The 21,334-nt window shown below is 46.4% G+C and overlaps 1 protein-coding gene across 4 annotated transcripts in view; it reads right to left on the bottom strand.

Annotated features, from left to right (window-relative positions):
- Window positions 1–21,334, bottom strand: part of SFSWAP (splicing factor SWAP) — a 92,007-nt gene that overhangs the window by 52,076 nt on the left and 18,597 nt on the right. For all 4 annotated transcript variants that reach the window (XM_055235908.2, XM_055235909.2, XM_055235910.1 and 1 more), the window contains 2 exons: window positions 20,413–20,525; window positions 19,038–19,173 (listed from right to left, as the gene is read on the bottom strand). In XM_055235908.2, coding sequence (XP_055091883.1) covers window positions 19,038–19,173; window positions 20,413–20,525 — 249 coding nt within the window. The remainder of the gene's footprint in view (window positions 1–19,037; window positions 19,174–20,412; window positions 20,526–21,334) is intronic.

Raw genomic sequence — 21,334 nt, 5'->3', positions numbered from 1 at the left:
TTTGATATGCATCTTTTTGTTTGTATGTATTTTTAGAAAATGTTTATTGTGTGCAAAAAAAATTTAAAAAAAAAACAAAAAACAGTTTATAATTATTTCAACTAGTCGTACACGTTATACAGCTCCAACCTGATACCTGCATTCTTTATGTAATTGTGTAAAGTGCAATCACACTGGAACACAACAGAGATGAAGAAGCTGTTTTCAAAGCTGAGCGCCATTCCTTTGAAAGAACACACAGACTGTTAAGTCTATATGACCTTCCTGAGCCTTCCATCTTGTTAAATAAAAACGAAGTGTTAAAAAAAATAGCAGTGCCGGCAAAATGGCAGACTACTCAGAGACTCATCCACTACAAATGTCAAAAATGTCAGCCAAAATATAATGAAAAATTTAGGCTGGGTGCTGTGGGTAACACCTATAATCCCAGCACTTTGGGAGGCTGAGGCGGGAGGATGCTTCAGGCCTGGGCAATATATCAGACCCCATCTCCAAAAAATAAAATAAAATTAACTAGCTGCGCGTGGTCCACATCTATAGTCCCAGCTACTTGGGAGGCTGTGGCAGGAAGATGGCTTGAGCCCAGGAGTTTGGGGCTGCAGTGAGGTGTGATGGCACCATTGCGCTCTAGCTTCAGTGATGGAGTGAGGCCCTGAGCTGAGCTCACAAAAAGAAAAAAAGGCTGTCTCTAGGTGTAAAAATGAAACAAATCCCCAAATCTGAAAACACCTCCAGGGATATCCTAGCCTAGGTCCACAACTTGCTTCAGAAGTTCCACGCTAAAAACCACCCAGGCTGACAATGCTCTGGGCACACCCTTGACCCAGACCCAGGAGATTCTCACAGAGGAGAGCTGTGAAGCCGAGATACGCACAGCCTCTGTGAGGCAGTCTGCTGCTAGCCACTGCTGCTGTCACCTATTCCCGCCACACACCTGTGATTCTCTCCAAGGTTTTAATCAAATTTGAAAATCATCCTGCCTCTCAAAAGGACTCCAAGAGAAATAAAGTATGTGTTGTTTGATGAGATGAAAACACTTCTCTGTTGGCAGACAGTGGGAACGTGGGATGTGTCCTGTGGCACTGCCATGCTCGGAGGCAGCCCGGGAACCAACACCACAGTGGTTCATGAATTCCGCTACACTGTTCCTGGGTTGCTTCTCCCAGATTCTCAATTCGTAGGGTGTCAGGGATGTGAAGATCTGAGGGAGGATATCAGATCCATCCTTCCCCAGACGCTGTGGCCCTGGTGGGAGGCAGGACGGGCACAAGGCATCTGGAGCAGCCCAGGGCCAGCCTCCCGAAGGGCTTATGCCGCTTGCCCGGCCCACCCCTTGCCCTGGCTTCTGTTCCCCAGGTCTCTGTCCTTTGCACGACCTCACAGGGTCTCTGCCTGCCATGAGGCCCCTATTCAGCTTATCTCCAGTGCCACCTCTTTCCAGAAGCCTCTGCCTCCTTGGCAGACTCAGGAGGCCTTTGCTCTGGGCTCACGTGGGGACCCTGTAAACAACGCCCTATGGCGACTCCTGCACCACTAGGACTGGTGTGCAGCTATGTCCCCAAGGACTCCATATCTCCAAACAGTGACCACAACATTAGCAGCTCGCACAGCTCCTGGCATGAGCAGGCCCTCAGTAAGTGTTTAATGAGTGAGTTCATGCCAGCTGGTGGCACAGCCTGGACTGCTTCTAAAATGCCTCAGTGCTAAAATATCCTGCAGTGACCATGAAGCTGCTTGACACGTGCCCCCAACACAATGGTGGCACCATACAGCTCAAAGAACCATTTAACTGGACTGAAGCCCTTTAAACTGACTACCAACTACAGGACACAGGGATTTTGTATACAGCCCCTTGTATGTTGTATACAGCAATTCTCGTGAACACTAAATTTTAAGAATTTCTGGACTAGAACAGGGTGAGAACAGAAACAAAATCTGCAAGCTGGGCTGTAGTCTACAAACTGAAGTCTGGGCTGGCAAAAGCCACATCAGCTTTACAATAACTGTGCCATTACTAGTCATGGATGGGGGAGGGCACAGTGTGCCAAGGGGCTCCTGCTGTCCTCAGGCTGCCACGACATGCAGGGATTCTCCTGGGCTTATAGTGAGGCTACTTCCCAATAACCCCACCATACACTGACAACAGCGTGAAGTGGAAAATGCACTGAATCCACCTATAACCTACCGAACACCATGGCACAGCCTCACCTGCCTTAAATGTGCTCAGGGCACCTACAGTAGCTGATGGCTGGATGAAATCATCTAACACAAAGCCTATTTTATACCAAAGTTTTTAGTATCTCGAGTATTTTACTGATGTTCTACTGAATGCAAACTGCATTTGCACCATCATCGAGTTGAACCCTCAGTAAGCTGGGACCTTATATATCTTGTTAGGTTTGTTGCTGTTCTCAGGATTTTATACTGAATTTCCCAAAGGGGACTAGGTTTTAAACTAAGTTAAATGCTGATGTAATGTTACGCTAATAAACACTAGGAGTACTACGAAAGCCTACTCCAAATAAATCCAAGAAAGAAATTCCAACAGGTACCTACACAGTCCCTAAAGGCAAGTGTAGTTGTATGACAAGAACCAAGCTGCTTAAAAGCAGGAAGCACATTTGTAAGTCCTCCTCCAATACTGCCTCCTCTGAAACGTGCAGAGCTACTTAACACAGGTCAGAGAAATCTGCCTAATTATCTCCCAAGGCCCTCTATTCAACTGGCTTCTTGCAAAAATCAGAGCCAGTTCCCTCGTATCTCCGCATGATCTTAATCTTGTGTAAATTTAACACACAGAACAGAACTCCTGTGCTGAGAAGGTTCTTAGGAGGAGACTGGTGAGCAACCACCTTTCTGGAAGAGCTAAGTCAGGGAGGATGAACAATGTGTATATTAAGAATGAAAATAGCCGAGCACGGCGGCTCACGCCTGTAATCCCAGCACTTTGGGAGGCCGAGGCGGGCAGATCACGAGGTCAGGAGATGGAGACCATCCTGGCCAAAACAGTGAAACTCCGTCTCTACTAAAAATACAAAAAATTAGCCGGGCATGGTGGTGGGCGCCTGTAGTCCCAGCTACTCGGGAGGCTGAGGCAGGAGAATGGTGTGAACCACGGGGGGCGGAGCCTGCAGTGAGCCGAGATGTGCCACTGCACTCCAGCCTGGGCAACAGCGAGACTCCGTCTCAAAAAAAAAAAAAAAAAAAAAAAAGAATGAAAATAGGCTGGCCAGGGTGGCTCACGCCTGTCATCCCAGCACTTTGGGAGGCCAAGATGGGGGGATCACTCGAGGCCAGGAGTTCCAGACCAGCCTGGCCAACATGGTGAAACCCCATCTCTACTAAAAAATACAAAAAAAATTAGCTACTTGGGAGGCTGTGGCAGGAGAATCACTTGAATCCGGGAGGTGGAGGCTGCAGCGAGCTGAGATCAGAGCCAGACTGTCTCAAAAAAAAAAAAAAAAAAAAAAAAAGATTTAAAATAGTTAAGCGTTCTATGGAGATAAGTATAGATATTCTGAAAACACATACCTATTTTAATAAGAAATGTTAAAGAGATGGCCCCTGTGTTTTAGCCAGGCAAATGTCACTAGCTGAGCACATCTGAGAGGCAGCAACAAGCCAGCCTTCCTGTCTCCCGGCTCTCCAGGCATCCAGAGCCAGGTGGTGGCCTCGCTGCTCCCACAGCCCCAGGCTCTTCCTCGGCAGCGGCCACGCCTCTTGGTCTCCTTTCCTGGATCTAAATCCTGTTGACAGGGACTCTTCTAAGTTCAGTGGCTTTGAATTCTATTTATACTTGATGGCTGCAGAATTCACATCGCCAGCCCTGAGCTGAACTTGCACTTGTGTATTAACCACCTACTCAACATTCCCACTGGGATGTCTCGTACATATTTCAAGCCGAATGTGTCCAGAACAGAGCCCCTGATTTCTCCCCATGCCTCTCCTCTGTAGTCCCCCAATGCAGGAGGCGGCCACAACCCTCATCCATCCAGTTCATCTGGCAGACCCCATGGCTGACGCCCAACGATTCAGCTCTGAGTCCCGCCCTCCACGTGCACAGCCTCTTGGCTGCTGCCTGCCCTGGGTTTTCTGCTCTTGCCTCCACAGTTTCTGCCTGAATCCCTCCCACGGCGACTTCTCTCAACCAGGGTCAAGCTAAGTCCCTTGTCTGGGAAGCCCTCCTGCAAACCCACCTGCCTGCTTTTCCTACCTCATGTCCCATCACTGTCCCATCTCCCATCCTGCACATGGTAATTACTGGGCTCACCTGCACTTCCTCTGATCTCTGGTCACAGGAGACCTCCCTGTCCCCATGATGCCAGCACTGCTGGCCTCCCAAAACCCTGGCCCCCTTGTCATGGCCACTTTCTCCATTGCTCTTAGTCACGTGTCCACTTCACTGTCTGGCTCTGCCCTCCAGAACATAAGCTCTATGGCAGAAGGAGCTTTGTCCACTGTGTTCCTGGCATGGCAGAGCAGGATGCAAATTGCTCAACGCCTGTATAAGTTACACAGGAGACAATGGGAACGAGCATGTCATGAGCTTTTTTTTTTTTTTTTTGAGACGGAGTCTTGCTCTGTTGCCCAGGCTGGAGTGCAGTGGCGCAATCTCGGCTCACTGCAAGCTCCACCTCCCGGGTTCATGCCATTCTCCTGCTTCAGCCTCCTGAGTAGCTGGGACTACAGGCACCCACCACCACACCTGGCTAATTTTTTGTATTTTTAATAGAGATGGGGTTTCACCGTGTTAGCTAGGATGGTCTCGATCTCCTGACCTCATGATCTGCCCGCCTCAGCCTCCCAAAGTGCTGGGATTACAGGCATGAGCCACCGTGCCCAGCTGGCATGAGCTTCTCCATGGCAGCAAAGCCTCCTGCAGATGGCGGCATCCAGCACCCACATTCTTAGGGAAAGTCATACCCACCCCGCAATTTTAGGTGCTTCCAAACTACCTGCCAAACGGGAGGGCAAAATTAAGGCATTTTCAGATATCCAAGAATTTAAAAAACTTTGTGTTCCTATGTACCCTTTCTTGGGAAACTACTGGAGGATGTGCTCCAGCAAAATACAGAAGTAAACATACAAACAACAGTAACAGGAATGAACACAGGAAAGAAAGAGAAGTCACAGAAAGGCACTGGCTACAGGCTCAGAACACTGATGTTCCAGGCGGCGGTGGGGGACAGAGAAACCCAGCTGTCAATTTCAACAAATGCACACTGCAAACAAATGACCTACATGCCAGAGAAGCTCGCTCCGCCTGGGTCTAGCAGCAGCAAATGAGGCATCAAAAGTCAAGACTTGCTTAAAAGATGGCACCGTTACATGAGTCTACACTGCAACAGCGCTGTAGGTCCTCAGCTAGGAAGTCAGCACATCTCTGAGAACCACCTCTCAAGGGTGATCTTAACTTGCCTGCATTCCCTTCCATTCTTTCTCCACATGCACACTGACTTCTCAGAGATACAAGGTGGGCTGCACTGCGAAGATGATGTGCACGTTCCCAATACTCACCTGAGATCTCCTCTCCAATTCAGGCTAATGGTTCACCGATATATGCAGTCATCTAATACTACGCATGTACATGTATTAGTGTGTCATACAGAACATGCAATATGTAGCAAATTTCCCAGACCATAACCGATGTTCGTTTATTTCCATTTAATTTTCAAGCTGGATTCTAGGAGGAAGCCGCTGAGAGCAGATTTGCCCTAGCAGGGCTGGTGAGCTCTGAAGCCCACAGCCTGACCCGCTGCCAAGAGCCGCTGTTCCCTGTAGGCTTATTCGGCTGCTGGATCAATGTCAGAATAAGTTGTTTTCATGGCAATTCCACTATTTAATGTAAAATTCTACAATACTACATTTTTTTTGCCAAAAAAAAAAAAAAAAAAGCCTTACTAAAAGTTTTATTGCCATCTGAAGATGCAGATCCCTGAAACAGGTATTTTTAGGTCCTTCAGACTGTGGCAGCCTGCCTGATTTGAGACTCTTACTCTGCCTACAGTTAGTGCTGCCTTATTCACAGTGAAGACCTGCACCCCAGGAGAGGTCCAAATTCTATGCATGTAAATGTCAGGCACTGACAACACAATTCAAGAATAATTGTTTTTATTACTGAATTCTGCATTCTCAAGAGTAAGGAAAGTGCCTAACACACCCAGGGGATGTTAGAAACCTTCAAGGTCCTCCAGAAGTGAATGAGAGAAAACAGGGCGGAGAAACTCTTTCTCCTTCTGCAAGTTTCTCTTTTCCACTCAATTATCTCCATTCTCAAGACTTCTGACTTCATCTCCTGAACTCAGATAATTTTCAAGAATTCCTAAAAGATCCCTTCTGGCAATTGTTTTAGGCAGGGTGGTTATTTGCTAGCTCTCTATAACATAAATCTCATACTGCAAGAATAAAAATGGCAAAACAAACCAAAAACTCCTTAAGATGTAAGCCCACAGTTTTTAAGAAAATATGATCTTCCTTCCCATCCTCCCAAATACTTAAAAGCATTTATTATTTGGCTCATCATACATTGTGTCCAAGTATTTTCCAACTGAGATAAAACTCATATGGTTTGGCTGTGCCCCCATCCAAATCTCATCTTGATTAGTAACTAGCACAATTCCCATGATTGTGGGAGGAGCCTGGTGGGAGGTGACAGAATTATGGGGGTGGGTCTTTCCTGCGCTGTTCTCATGTTAATGAATGAGTCCCACAAGATCTGATAGTTTCAAAAACAGGAGCTTCTCTGTACAGGCTCTCTTCGCCTGCTGCCATCCATGTAAGACATGACTTTGCTCCTCCTTGCATTCCACCATGATTGTGAGGCTTCCCCAGCTATGTGGAACTGCTAAGTCCATTAAACCTCTTTTTCTCTCCAGTCTCCGGTATGTCTTTATCAGCAGTGTGAAAATGGACTAATACAGTAATTTGGTACCAGAATTGGGGTACTGCTGAAAAGATAACCCCAAAATGTGTAAGTGACTTTGGAACTGGGTAACAGGCAGAGGTTAGAACAGTCTGGAGGGCTCAGAAGAAGACAGGAAAATTTGGGAAAGTTTGGAACTTCCCAGAGATTTGTTGAATGGCTTTGCCCAAAATGCTGATAGTGACAGGAACAATAAGGTCCAGGCTGAGGTGATCTTAGATGGAGATGAGGAACTTGTTGGGAACTGGGGCAATGGTGACTCATTATGTTTTGGCAAAGACACTGGTGGCATTTTGCCCCTGCCCTAGAGATTTGTGGAACTTTAAACTTGAGAGAGATGACTTAGGGTATCTGGTGAAAGAAATTTCTAAGCAGCAAAGCATTTGAGAGGTGACTTGGGTGCTGTTAAAGGCATTCAGTTTTATAAGGAAACAGAGCATAAAGGTCTGGAAAATTTGCAGTCTGACGATAGAAAAGAAAATTCCATTTTCTGAGAAGAAATTCAGGCTGGCTACAGAAATCTGCATAAGTAACCAGGAGCTGAATGTGAATCCCAAGACCTACAAGAAAATCACTTAACATGCAGTCTATCACAACCACACTGTATTTTGTTGTAACCTCCAGACGACTTAGTATCTTAAAAAAAAAAAAAAGTTCCCCAACAAGAGAAGACTTGTTCTGACATCACCAGATTGGATTAGGGAAACCTGAATGACTTCTGTAGTGATTCAAGATTACTCATTTGTCAAACTGGGAAACTACCAAAATGAATCCGTTTTGGGCATTTAACCAGCTATTTGGAATTTTAGCCCACTGTGCGTAAAAGTCACCTCTTTCTGGCAAATAAAACTTTCCTCTAGAAAAAAAAAAGCTTATCTCTAAACATAACTTACCATTTTCATCAGTGACCCTCAAAGTAAAAAGTTTTCAATTTTTAATGCTGTATTGAGGTTTTGAAGACTTCTTACATAAAAATAGGTTCCAGAAAGTTGTGGGTAAAGAGAGCAAGTGGCTGAAGTGAGACCTGGGCCCCACCATGGAGAGAAGCAGGTGGAAATGCCATTGACCTGCAGTGGGGATCCTGACAGTGAGGAGAACGGGGCTTGTGGACCTGGGGCCCTGCCTGACAGATATGCTGTGATACGCAAGAATGAATGTCTCTCCCTGTGGGTCCCTCACTGGGGGAAGGAAATCCACTCTAGGACATTTTTAGAATCTCAAAAAAGACAGCAGAGGATAGGTCTTCCCAAGAAGGCTGTTGGAAGGGAAGAAAAAGGAGCTAAGAGAAGGTGAGAGAGCATCAAGGAGAATCTACCCACACCAAGAACACACAGGCTTGCACACCAGGGAAGGAGGAGCGCCAGACGGCATGAGACCCTGCACATGCCCCCAGGAAAAGCAGCGGAGGGAAGCAGCATGGCATGTGAATGGCAACTCAGGCTGGAGGAGCATGTGACCCGAGGAACCTTTGAGCTCTCTGAGCCACAGATGAATCTGGGACGACAGGAATTCAACAAAGCACAAAAATAAGGTAACACAACCAAATGCAATAGAGGGGGAGGCTGTGAGGCAGGGTCCAGCAGGCGCTCTTCCTGTTCTTGTACAGCCATCAGCAGAATGGTGTTTACTGGCTTTTTTTTTTGAGACAGAGTCTCGCTCTGTTGCCCAGGCTGGAGCACAGTGGCACAACCATTGCTCCCTGCAGCCTGGAACTCCTCGATGCCCTCCCCTCTGCCAACCCCCACACCTCACTCTCCCCAGCAGCTGGGACCACAGGTGTGCGCCATTATGGTCACCTAATTTTCTTAATTTTTTTTGTAGAGACAGTCTCACTATGTTGCCCAGCCTGGTTTTGACCTCCTGAGCTCAAGAGATCCACCCACTTTGGCCTCCCAAAGTGCTGGGACTATAGGTGTGAGCCACCATGGCTGGCCTGGTTTTTACATTTTTAAATGGTTGAAAAAATACAAACAAAATAATAATATTTTATGACATCAAAATTGTATGAAATTAAAACCCTAGGCTGGGCGCGGTGGCTCACGCCTGTAATCCCGCACTTTGAGGGGCCGAGGCAGGTGGATCACAAAGTCAGGAGTTCCCAGCCTGGCCAAGATGGTGAAACCCTGTCTCTACTAAAAATACAAAAACTAGCCAAGTGTGGTGTCGGACGCCTGTAATACCAGCTACTCGAGAGGCCGAGGCAGAGAACTGCTTGAACCCAGGAGGTGGAGGTTGCAGTGAGCTGAGATCGTGCCACTGCACTCCAGCTTGGGCAACAGAGTGAGACTCCATCTCAAAAGAAAAAAAAAAAAAAGCAATGAAAACCCTCGTATCCATCAATTAAGCTTTAGTGAAGCCCTGCCACGCTCACGGGTCTACGACCATCTGCAGCTGCCTCCACGCCCCCACGGACAGAGCAGGGGCTGCATAAAGGCTGGGCAGCTGCAGGGCTTAAGACGTGCACCTTTATATAGAAAGGCTGTGGGGCCCTGCTGTAAAGCTTAGAAAACCAGCCGAGGATCCAAACAATACCACTGCAGAACCAATGGAATTTAAACTACGAGGAATAAATAGACATGGCTGAAAAAAGTCGCTGACAGGGAAGATGGACACAGTCCTGCTGAGTGCCAAAGAGAAACACAGGGAGCACAGGCTCGAAGAAGAAAGGTGACCCGAACCAAGAGACTGTGTCCTTCAAGCAGAGGCACCAATGTGTGGGACAGGAAAGGTGCTCGAGGCACAAGAGAAAAGAACTTCCCGGAATTAAGAACTGAATCTTTGACTGAAAGGTATACAATATAGTTCATGAAAAATGGGAAATTAAGTTAATAAAAGTTAAGGGCAAAGCAAGACTTCCTCAGATGTTGGGTCAGAAAGAGCATCCACCTCCCAGGGCAGGGTAGGGAAGGCAGGGCTGGCCTTGCCCTTTCCACAGCAACGTTCAATTCCACTTCTGAATCCTAGGCAAGCGACTTGGTCATTGTTCCCCGCAAATTGCTATTTATGTTAAAAGGCAGCTGAGAAAGATTTTCAAGCATGAAAAAACTCAGAGAGCAGCATAGGAGCAATGAATGCAAACCAACCAATGAACAAACCCAAACAGGTAGTCATGACCCATCCAGCTACCCCAGGCCACCCTGCGGTGGAAAGGACAGCATCAGATTCTAGTTCTCAGAGATCTGAGAGGCCCACAGCATTAACCAACAGTTTTATACCCAGACAAGCCGTCCTGTTCACATAAAGGTCAAATGCAGGCATTTTTCAACAGACAGAATTCATGAACTACAGCCCTTGTAAAAATGTACTTGTTTATGAAATTCAAATGATCAAGAAAAGATGAATCGAATAAATAACTCAAAAGGAGAAGCTGTAGGGAAAAAACAAATCCAGTCAACCATAAAACTAAAAGTAAGCAACTGGGGGCTGGACGCAGTGGCTCACGCCTGTAATCCCAGCACTTTGGGAGGCCGAGGCAGGCGAATCACGAGATCAGGAGATCGAGACCATCCTGGCTAGCACAGTGAAACTCTGTCTCTACTAAAAATACAAAAAATTAACCAGGAGTGGTGGCGGGTGCCTGTAGTCCCAGCTACTTGGGAGGCTGAGGCAGGAGAATGGCGTGAACCCGGGAGGCGGAGCTTGCAGTGAGCCGAGATTGTGCCACTGCACTTCAGCCTGGGTGACAGAGCGAGATTCCGTCTCAAAAAAAAAAAAAAAAAAAAATTAAGCAACTGGGGAATAACAGAACGCAAATACTATTTATACTATTTATAAACTCTCATAATATAAAAATAGTATTTCTATAAAGGAACCAAAGTCAAAGTCATATATATAGTATATTGACTGTCCTACTCACTCTTAAATATATTTCTATATCAGCATATTCAAATCAATCTTACATTTTAAATGGTTACAAAACTAAGAAGCACTCATATCCCAGTGGTGGCAATGCATATTGACACAATGTTTCAGAAAGCAACTGCTCAGTCACTGGTAATACTTTAAACAAATGCATATACTCTTTGACCTAGCTGTTTATTTTCTAAGATTTTTATCTTGCATATAGAATTATAATGTATTAGTGCTTAAAAGTAACAAATAATTGGCAGGGCACAGTGGCTCATGCCTATAATCCCAGCACTTTGGGAAGCCAAGGTGGGTGGATCACTTGAGCCCAGGAGTTTAAGATCAGCCTGGGGAACATAGCAAGACCCTCTAAAAATTTATCTAAAAAATCAGCCAGGTGTGGCGGCACATGCCTGTGGTCCCAGCTGGTCAGGAGGCTGAGGTGGGAGGATACCTTGAGCCTGGGAGGTTAAGGTTGCAGTGAGCCAAGATCACGCTACTGCACTCCAGCCTAGGTGATAGAGCGAGACCCTGTCTCAAAAAAAAAAAAAAAAAAAAAAAGAATAATGTTCATTACAGCCACTGGAAAAGTAGAAATAATTGGAAATCATAAATAATCAAATTATCAATTAATGGAGGGCTGTTTCATAATAAATCTATACAGCAGGATACTAGGCAGATGCTACAGCTAGGAGAGAGAGATATACATGCACTGTTAATACAAAGATGTTCGACATATATTAAATGCAAAGAAAAAGTTGAAAAATTCTAACAAAAATCAGGAAAAATATATAGCTTTAAAAAATATCTACAATGACAACTTCTCAATGTTCTCCTAACCTTTTTTCAGAACTGAATTCTTTAGGCATAAAAGAAACTTTCATCCGAAGTTCGACAGTTACTTCACTTTTAGGTTGCAGGCTCTTCTGTTTAAGTAAAATTAAGTTTATTTCCACTTTAACGTAAGTATTTCTAGAGACACATGCAACATTTTAATTGATATTCGTGCATAAAGATGATCTTTGTGTTCCACAGATAACAAGCTTCTTTCTTTCCTTTTTATTTAGCACGATTACCTCAGTGTTTTCCACTTTGCTAATGATGTTCACTAATGGCTATTTCTGGATGGTGGAATCTTGGGTAATATTTTTGCTTTCTTCCTTTCTCTCTTGACATACAATAAAATCATTTTTAAAAATGGGTTTGGAAAGTAAGTAAATAACTTCAAAGTCATGATTTGCAGGAAAAATATACCATAAATAGCAAAGGCACATTTAAAAAACCGGGATAGAAGCAAGAAAATATCTATAGTAGCCACGTGCAATGGTTTAATTTCACTTCAGATAATTATAGAATAAATATTAAGAAAAACTGAGCTGGCATTTTATTAAAAAAAAAAAACCATAGGCCATCACAGTGGGCAGCATTTCACTATTACTGCCTCCTGCATAATTAATTTTATTTATTTATACTCTTCTGTAAGGATTTATAGCTAAATAGCAGAAGACAAGTAATGAAAAATAAAGAGCATGAAAAGTAGTTCATTGTCAGGCTAATTAATAAATGAAATAAATTGTTAGTTTTACACATCTATATTTAATGAGCTTCTAGAAAAATTATTTTATATATATATATATATAAAAAATTCTGCTGGACTTTAAGGAAAAAAATAGATGCTTTTCTTTCCAGGCTGCCAAAATGTAGGAAAATCTCTATCAGTAGGAAGTAAATAAGAAAGAATGACTGAGTATATCCTAAGGTTATTATTAAATACCAAGCCACATGAAAGCCAGAAAAGCTTAGTGACCCAACAGCCTCCCACGAGACATAGCAGTACTGGGCATGCAAGTCTTTACAGGGGAAAAAGATGTTACGGGGGCCACTTCCGCCTAAACAAAATACACTGAGCTGATGAAACACCTCAAAATTATAAAAGCACGTATTATTAAAATACAGAATTGCATGGAATTAATTCACGATACCAGTTTAGTCTCAAAATAAGCACCACCGTCAATCTGCATGTTTTGAGAAGGTGACGAATCACGCTGAAAAAACGCAGGGAGGTGCAGGGAGCACGCTGGCCAGGAAGACAGTCCCAGCCTTTGCCCCACGGAGCTCCGGGTCCACAGGGCATTCAAACATGCACAAGCCCACACATGACTGTGCAACTCAAAACCGTAACAGGCTCTAAAACGGAAGTGCGGTAACACAACAACGGGGCCCCGGCTTACAAGCAGGGAGTGTGTGGGGTGCGGCGGCTGCCTCTCTGACCTCCTAGTCGCTCTCTTTTTCATCATAAGTCCTCTTCTCATTTCCCCTGCACATTCATTTTAAAGTCCCCTTGGGTAAGATCATGGTTAGCCAAGACATTCATTCTTGTCTTCGTAAGAACCCAAAGTCTGTAACTTTGCTATTCTAAGTTGTGGGGAAAAACATGAATCCAGTGTGTGGGCCCTCTCCTATGTACGAGCCACACCCAGCTCAACATCAGCCTTCAAGTCCCCGAGGGCGGCAGGACCCAGCAATGAACACGCTCTTTGTGCCAGGGGCCACCTGGCGTCCACCACAGCAGAGGCTCTGATGCTTCGCCAGCCTCCGCTGCTGGTGTCACTGTCACCTGAGCTGTTGGGTCTCAGTGCCACAGGGTGGGCACTCACCTAGGACAGGAGCAAAGTTCCCGAATGATGGTGGCAAGCCACACTCAGGGCGCTGACCTGCTCCCATGTGTCACCCTGCCCCAGGGTGGGCTCAGGGCTCCCATGTGTGTGTTTGGGGTCTTGTTTGTATCTAGGAGGTAAGTCATCTGGAGGCCATGCCCTGGAGGATGAAGCTGCATGAGGAGTGGAGGGGCAGGTGCCAGGACCCAGGCCTGGGAGGGCTGCTGTGCTGCGGCAGGAGACAAGCCTGAACACACACTCTGCACGCCTTGAGGCCCACCCCTGCCTGTCCCCCACCTCACCAAGCCTGTGACCCCAGGGCGGAGTCCTCTGTGCCTGTCCTGAGGGGACTGTATGGACTGCTGTTTCCTTCCGGGCTGTCACAGACGCTGTGACAGACCTCCTCCTCTCTCCAGGAATATGGCTGCAGTCGGTGAGTCCCCAAGAAACACAGTGAAGAAATCCCCCGAGAACATGGAGCTGCGCCCACCTCCAGCCTTGGCTCCACTGCTCAGAGGCAAGGAGGAAGCCCTGCTCCTGTGGCCCTCTGAGCGCTGGGGCAGTGCAGGCAGCATCACTGCCTGGCTCTCAGGATGCATGCCGTGCTTTATGATCATGAAATTTCCTCCTACAAATGACAAACTGCCGCTCCCTGCAAAGCTGGACCGCAAATCCTAAGACCCTCAATGTGAAAGGTGCCTTATAGACCTGCCAATCCACCCCTGGCTCCACAGGTCAGGAATGGGAGGAGGAGGAGATGGCAGAGACACACATAGGAAAGTTCTCACAGGGCAGGGTGAGGAGCTCTTGACGACACGCACCTTCCCAGTAAGTCCCAGGGAGACCGCGCCACCCCCCGCCCGCTCTCAGAGAGCTGATGTTTCAAGTCCATGGCCAGACGTCCTTTGTCTTGTCTCTGGTGTCCACGGTTGGCAGTGGTCTGAAATGCGGGTCGCAGGGCTCTGCTTTCATTGTGGGGCATGATTCTCTGCATGCTTTAAATCACGCCTCCTCCCTCACATGCAACTCCTCTGTCCTCGGGAAAAGTAACTGGGTGCTGTGGAAGCTGACGTGCTTGACGGACACTAGCCCCCCGCCCTTTTCCAGACCCCACGGGGCCCCAGGTTTGCCCCAACTAAGAGTCTCCCAAAATGTTATCAGTAATGTTAGTAATTTTCCAGACAGCTTTCTCTCCAGTATCCTACTAGAGTATTTCCCAAGTGCAAAGCCCACAATTTAAGCCCTCTTCTGAAAATTACTTCAATGCCTCTGACAGTTGTGCCTTCTCTGTAGAAAGCTGGCTGTTTAAGAAACAAAGCCATGCGTGCCCAGAGATGGAAAGTCACACATTAGAGATACAGGAATAACAGGCTGTATATGAAACCCCAAGGGACAACACTTCTGTGAACACACTGGGTACATCAAGTGGAGATGAGGAGCAAGCTGAGACCAGCCAAGGGCAGCAGAACCCGCAGACCTGCTTCTCACGCTCTCCTGAACAGGGCTGGGTGTGCCCAAGACAGAAACCTTCCTCTGTGCTGGCTGAAGCAGGAATTTCAAAATAGCCCACCAACCTCATACGCTACATTCACAAAGTCTCATCAGACACAGCCCATGAGTTAAGGTCTTTTCTTGAAGCAACTCAGCGACGTCCTCGCAACGGTCTGAGAAGGAACTTCGGGTGATCTGTACAGGCTTGGGCTTGCCACAAATTCAGGCCAAGCCACAGGCTGCTCTTGTTCTCACTGTCCGGCGTTTCAAACATTAGTTATTCTATGAACTTTGTATTTTACTTTGTTTCTTAAGTATAATAGCAACACGGCTGGGTGCGGTGGCTCAGCCTGTAATCCCAGCACTTTGGGAGGCTGAGGTGGGCAGATCACCTGAGGTCAGGAGTTTGAGACCAGCCTGGCCAACATGGTGAAACCCCGTCTCTACTAAAAATACAAAAATTAGCCAGGCGTGGTGACGACTGCCTGTGATCCCAGCTACTTGGGAGGCTGAGGCAGGAGACTCACTTGAACCCAGGAGGTGGAGGTTGCAATGAGCCAAGATTGCACCACTGCACTCCAGCCTGGGTAACAGAGAGAGACTCCATCTCAAAAAAAAAAAATAAAAATAAAAAATAAAGTAAAATAGCAATGCATACTCAAAAACATTACGAAAATGAAAAAAGTATGCAGAGAAAAAAGATCAACCAAATGCCAATTTGAGAGGTAGCTCTGAGCCTCACAGTATTTTTTGCACAGCTCTCTCCAGTTTATTATTTTAAGCATAGTTGAGATCCCACTGCATTAATACTTTTGGAAACTACATATAATGAACGTAAAAATATTATCTTGAACTTTAGCATGACAGAACTCAACCCAAAAACTATGACCAGTGTTCCCTGTATTTGAACTGTATTTGTAAACAAATGCTGTTATCAATGACTGATTACAAACCAATAACCACATAGTAGTCAGTCCATGAATTACAGGCAGTTCCCTAATCATGACCAACGTGGGTAGAGCAATGACTGCTGTCTCCACCTGCAACTGCCAACAACCCACCACACAGGACCCCAAATTCCGCAACAACTTCACTGAAAACCCAGGAAGATGAAGATGAGGTCATGAGGGACTTTCACCCACGAAACTTCAACAGCACACAGAAGCACGAGGCAGGCAGAACAAGATACTCAAAGGGTAGCAGAGGAAGACGGCAGGCAGGGAGGCGCGTGTGAGTCAGGCACCCTGGAACCTCTGCAGATTCTGCAATGGCCGCACTGCCGGGGCTTGCGTGGTGCTGCAGGACCCCACTACCGCCATGCCACAGCCACTCGTCCCTTAAGGCTGAGCGCCTGAGTACAGGTTTATACTGATTTCTGCTAGGTTTTACAGTGATTTACAGCCAAAGTTCTAGCTCTTGGCTCTTCTTGGAAACTGGATGAGGACACCTCCTCCACCTTCTGACCCTCCAGATCCAAGACGGGTGGGACTGTGGTGGTGGCCCCGAGTGCTGTGCTCAGTGAGGAGGCTCACAGGAGGGCTCTAACCCCTATGGCTGGTGCAGCAGCGTGTGTCTAAAACCCACAGACCCTAACGGCAGACATGCACGCTTTCACCAGCCTCCAGGCACCCTTACTCTCACGTGTGTGTATCCACTACTCTTGCTGTGTCGAGGGGAGACAATGAGTTTCAAAACAACGGCACCGTATTGAGGGGAGGAGAGGGCACCCCCTACTAGAGCACTTGCAGTTGGGAGGATGGGGTGGGGTGCCGTCAGTGCCCAGGGTGGTGGTAGTCGGGGGCCTGAACAGAGTAAGCTTGGGGTTCCTGCAGAGGCTGTCACAGCTTATCAGTGGTCTTGGGAGCCACTAGCAGGTGGGGAGAAACCAAAGTGCGTGGGCTCTGGCCGCCCTGCAGTGAACCCTTGGGAATGTGCCCAGCCTTCTGACCCAGACAGCTCACAATGCCACCCCTGCATGCCTCAGTTCAGATCACATTCCCACCAGACCAGGGGATGCTGTGTGTCACAGAATGGCCACTACCAGCTGGCTCCACCATCCTGCCTGGTCCTGCGGGGTGTGCACATGGCTGTTCTTCCACCAGGAATTAGCACAGCAAATAATCGAGGTCAGCCCGCCCTGAATTTCTAGTCCTCTGCTTTGCAGCAGCTTCAGGGATCTGGTGGACGTGCATGGACAATGCATTTGGCCCAAGCAAACTCAACGACAGGCTTGGAAAAGGAAAGGAGGAAGCAGAGGGATGGTCCCTCAGTGGGCAGGCATCCTGGGCAGAGCACAGTGCCCCATGACGCCAGGGCGGGAGCTTCACAGGCTGCCAAGTGGGGCTCAGGACTTAAAGGTGTGCGGCCGTCTATCCAAAAATCCATGCAGTGAGGACTGGGCGTTAGAAGTGATCTACAGAGCACCTCAGACAGCTGGCTGCCTACACTGTTTAACATGCACCTCTGTAGCAGTAGAGCTGACCTTTGATTTGAACATTCAATGAAATTTGATATGACTTGATTTAATCATTTAAAGACATTCTCAGCTTTAAAAGGTTTTTGGGGGGACACAGGCAGAAAGTTCACTCTAGTAACTAATTTTTAAAAGTCTAAAAATGTTTAGTATGTGCCAGTGCTAAAAGGGAAGCGCCAAGAACACAGCTGTGATGTTTACGAAAGCTTGTCCCAAATAAAGAGGAGCTGATGTTTTAACAATTCATCTCTGGCTGAACCGAAGGAGATAAACTTTACAAATGGAGTCAGGGTACCAGATCTGCCTGGGAAGCAGACTCAGCAGGTGGTTCCTCGGCTCTGCTAAAGCTTCCTCATTCCATATTTAACCTCTGAATAAAACAATTACAAAAACACCTGACGCTGGAACCAAGGCCAAACACTTTCACATGATCTCCTGCATGGCCCTTCAAGACTTCCCTTCAATTAATACCACAAAGAATTGCAATCAGCAAGAAAAAGAAATGTCATTTCTCAGTGCATATAATATGTTATCTTATGCTGTAAGCCTCTTTCTTTTTTTCTTCTTTTTAAGACAGGGTACTGCTCTATCGCCCAGGCTGGAGTGTGGCAGTGCAATCACAGCTCACTGCAGCCTTAACCTCCTGGGGCTAAGCCATCCTCTCACCTCAGCCTCCCAAGTAGCTCAGACCACAGGCACACCACCATGCCCAGCTAATTTTTTTTTATTTTTTGTCGAGATGGGGTTTTAGTATGTTGTCCAGGCTGGTCTCAAACTCCTGTGCTTAAGTGATCCTCCCACCTCAGCCTCCCAAAGTGTTGGGATTATAGGCATTAGCCACCATGCCTGGCCTGCTGTGAACCTTTTTAAAGAAAGCAACTGTGTTAGACAATACTATGTGTCTCCCATTCTCCCTGTTCTTAACAGCATTTGACTTTGTTTAGGGCAGCAACGTGTTTAACGGAGGCCCCATTGCCCAGCCGTTGCTGAGTGGGGAGACCACGTGACACCACGCTAGCCACTGACAGGTAAGGGAAGCCACTAGGTATGGCTTGGGTGGAGATATTTAAAGAAGGGCAGAGCCAGGGCCAGGAGCAGTGGCTCATACCTGTAATCCTAGCACTTTTGAAGGCCAAGGCGGGAGGAATGCTTAAGCCAGGAGCTCGAGACCAGCCTGGGCAACATAGTGAGACCCCAACCCTATCAAAAAATCAAAATAAGCCCAGTGTTATAGTGCTTGTAGCCCCACCTACTAGGGAGACCGAGACGGGAGGATCGTTTGAGTCTGGGAGGTAAGGCTGCAGTGAACCATGCTTGCATCCCTGCACTCCAGCTTGGGTGACAGAGTGAAACCTCGTCTCAAAAAAAAAAAAAGAAAGAAGGGCAGAGGCAGCCAGCTACCTTTGCCGGTCCTCCTCCTTCCTGGAATGCAGAGCTAATGCTGGAGTAGGGCAGCCATCTTGCCAACACCGGGCCAAGCAAAGGGCAGCCTCATGGCATTCTCCCTCGGGACCACACGTGGGCTCTGGGCCACCTGCTTCCATACTTGTTACACTTGGAGGACAGAACACTTGGGGTTTAGAGCCCTGTAGCTGGCTCTGTCACAGGCAGCTGAACACAGGTCAGGACACACACAGTGAGTACTCACAGTCTGCCGTGTACTCCACCTGGGAGGGCTGCACAGGCGCACCATCTGCGTTGTGTGGGGTGGGAGTGGAACTGTCAGCCTGTGCCTTACGAACAAGTGCTGCGAGGGGATGATCTGGGTCCACTACCTTCAAGGGCTGGAAACAGAGAAGACACAGCCTTAGCATTCAGTATACTGAACCATGCAGAACTCTTCTCCTCACCTCTAGGACACAGTGTACATGCCTTAGAAAAAACACACACATGCACACACCCATGGAGGTCCCAACGAGTTGTGGCCAAATGCCCCAGCTGGCTGTCTCAGAGGAACTGAGTGGACACAGGGTTTCAATTTCCAAAATAACTACCAAGAAAAGGACAGACGAACAACTAAGACCATTTTGACACCAATTAAAGTGTGAATGTCTAACCCCATGCAAAATTTGAAACTGTCTTTCCTTATAGGAGTTTCTGATTTTTAATCACCAACAGCTTTTCCAGTCCAATCAATCAGCAATCATTCCCACAAAAGGTCACCCACACTGCACAACTGCTGAAAACCAGATGCTTAAATCTAGTAGACTCCTGTTTTTTATGTCGCAAATGGCAGAGTGGTGTGAATTAACCACAAGATACTGCTGAGTGGTTTCTTCACACAGATGAGGGGAGAATTAGAAGTGAAAATATTTATTTAAAAACAATCTATGATGGTAACATAGGACTTGAAGATGCATATATTCTGATCACCTATAAAATCCAATCCTATGATGAAATCACAACTAAACAATTTTTTTTTTTCTTTTTGAGACAGAGTCTCATTCCGTCTCTCAGGCTGGAGTGCAGTAGTGTGATCTTGGCTCACTGCAACCTCCACCTCCTAGGTTCAAGCAATTCTCATGCCTCAGCCTCCCGAGTAGCTGGAATTACAGGTGTACCCACCACGCCTGGCTGATTTTTGTATTTTTGGTAGTGATGTTTTGCCATGCTGGCCAGGCTGGTCTTGAACTCCTGATGTCAGGTGATCCACCCGCCTCAGCCTCCCAAAGTGCTAGGATTACATGTGTAAGCCACCACACCCGGACAACAAAACAATTTTCAAGTCTTAACCAACACTCTACTTGGAATTCTAAATATCTCAAAGGAGTAAAATTTTAATAAAATGATAAAATTATCCTGAGCAAAAATGCTCATGAATTTTATAAGCTAGACAGGTAAGAAACCAAAGAAGCAGATGCTTTGTCACCCAGCTAAAAACAAAAATGCAAATACACCTCAATGATGATAAAATAAGATACAACTGTAACACACAAGAATGACATGCTTCAAATTTTCCAAAATTACATTAGCAGAAGTTTTGTGGTGGCATAAAAAATATAGTTCAACAATGAGATAAAAACCTTCATCAGCTCTTCAAGGCGGTTACACTTCTTGGAGGCAAAGAGAGAGGGATGCAGGTAATTCCCATCTTCTTCATCATCATCATCTTCATTGTCAGAGCTGACTCCTGATTCTGAAATCAAAATCACATTTCAAGATTTTGGTGTTTGATAAGAAAAAAAGTACAAATTAATTATGCAAAAACTTAGAAGCAGCCAAAGGTAGAGCTTCTTGGTTATCTGTTGAAAAAACACTTTTAGAAATTTTTCCATAGAGTCACCCAAGTTGTTCAGAAGGTGGCCAGAAAGGATTGCGAGCTTTGGCCATTTGGTGACTCCTTGCCAGCATCGAGCACCAGCTGGTCTGGGGCTCTGTATTCTTTCTGTCTTTTTTTTTCCTTTTTTTAAAAAAGGGCAAAAATTGTACTGATTTATGAAAAGCAAAATAATAGCAACAGAAATAAACAACTACAACAAACCTGAAGATGAGATCTGCAATAAGATTTACACAACTGATTTGAAACTTATTTTGGCTGAAGAGAACAAAATTCAGTGGAAGGTCCAGGCACAGTGGCTCACGGCTGTAATCCCAGCACTTTGGGAGGCCGAGGAGGGCGGATCACCTGAGGTCAGGAGTTTGAGACCAGCCTGGCCAACATGGTGAAACCCTGTCTCTACTAAACATACAAAAATTAGCCGGGCGTGGTGGCACATGCCCATGATCCCAGCTACTTGGGAGGCTGAGGCATGAGAATTGCTTGAACCCGGGAGGCGGAGGTTGCAGTGAGCCAAGATTGTGCTCGCGCCATTGCACTCCAGCCTGGGCCACAGAGCGAGACTCTGTCTCCAATTAAAAAAAAAAAAAAATTTAATGGAAGATATGTGTGTGTGTATATATATATACATCTATATAAATAGACTTGTCAAAATACCATCTTTATTC

This window comes from Symphalangus syndactylus, chromosome 13, assembly GCF_028878055.3.
Source record: "Symphalangus syndactylus isolate Jambi chromosome 13, NHGRI_mSymSyn1-v2.1_pri, whole genome shotgun sequence".
Taxonomy (NCBI): domain Eukaryota; kingdom Metazoa; phylum Chordata; class Mammalia; order Primates; family Hylobatidae; genus Symphalangus; species Symphalangus syndactylus.
Note: the sequence above shows the minus strand (reverse complement) of the source record. Positions and strands in the feature narration are given on the sequence as shown.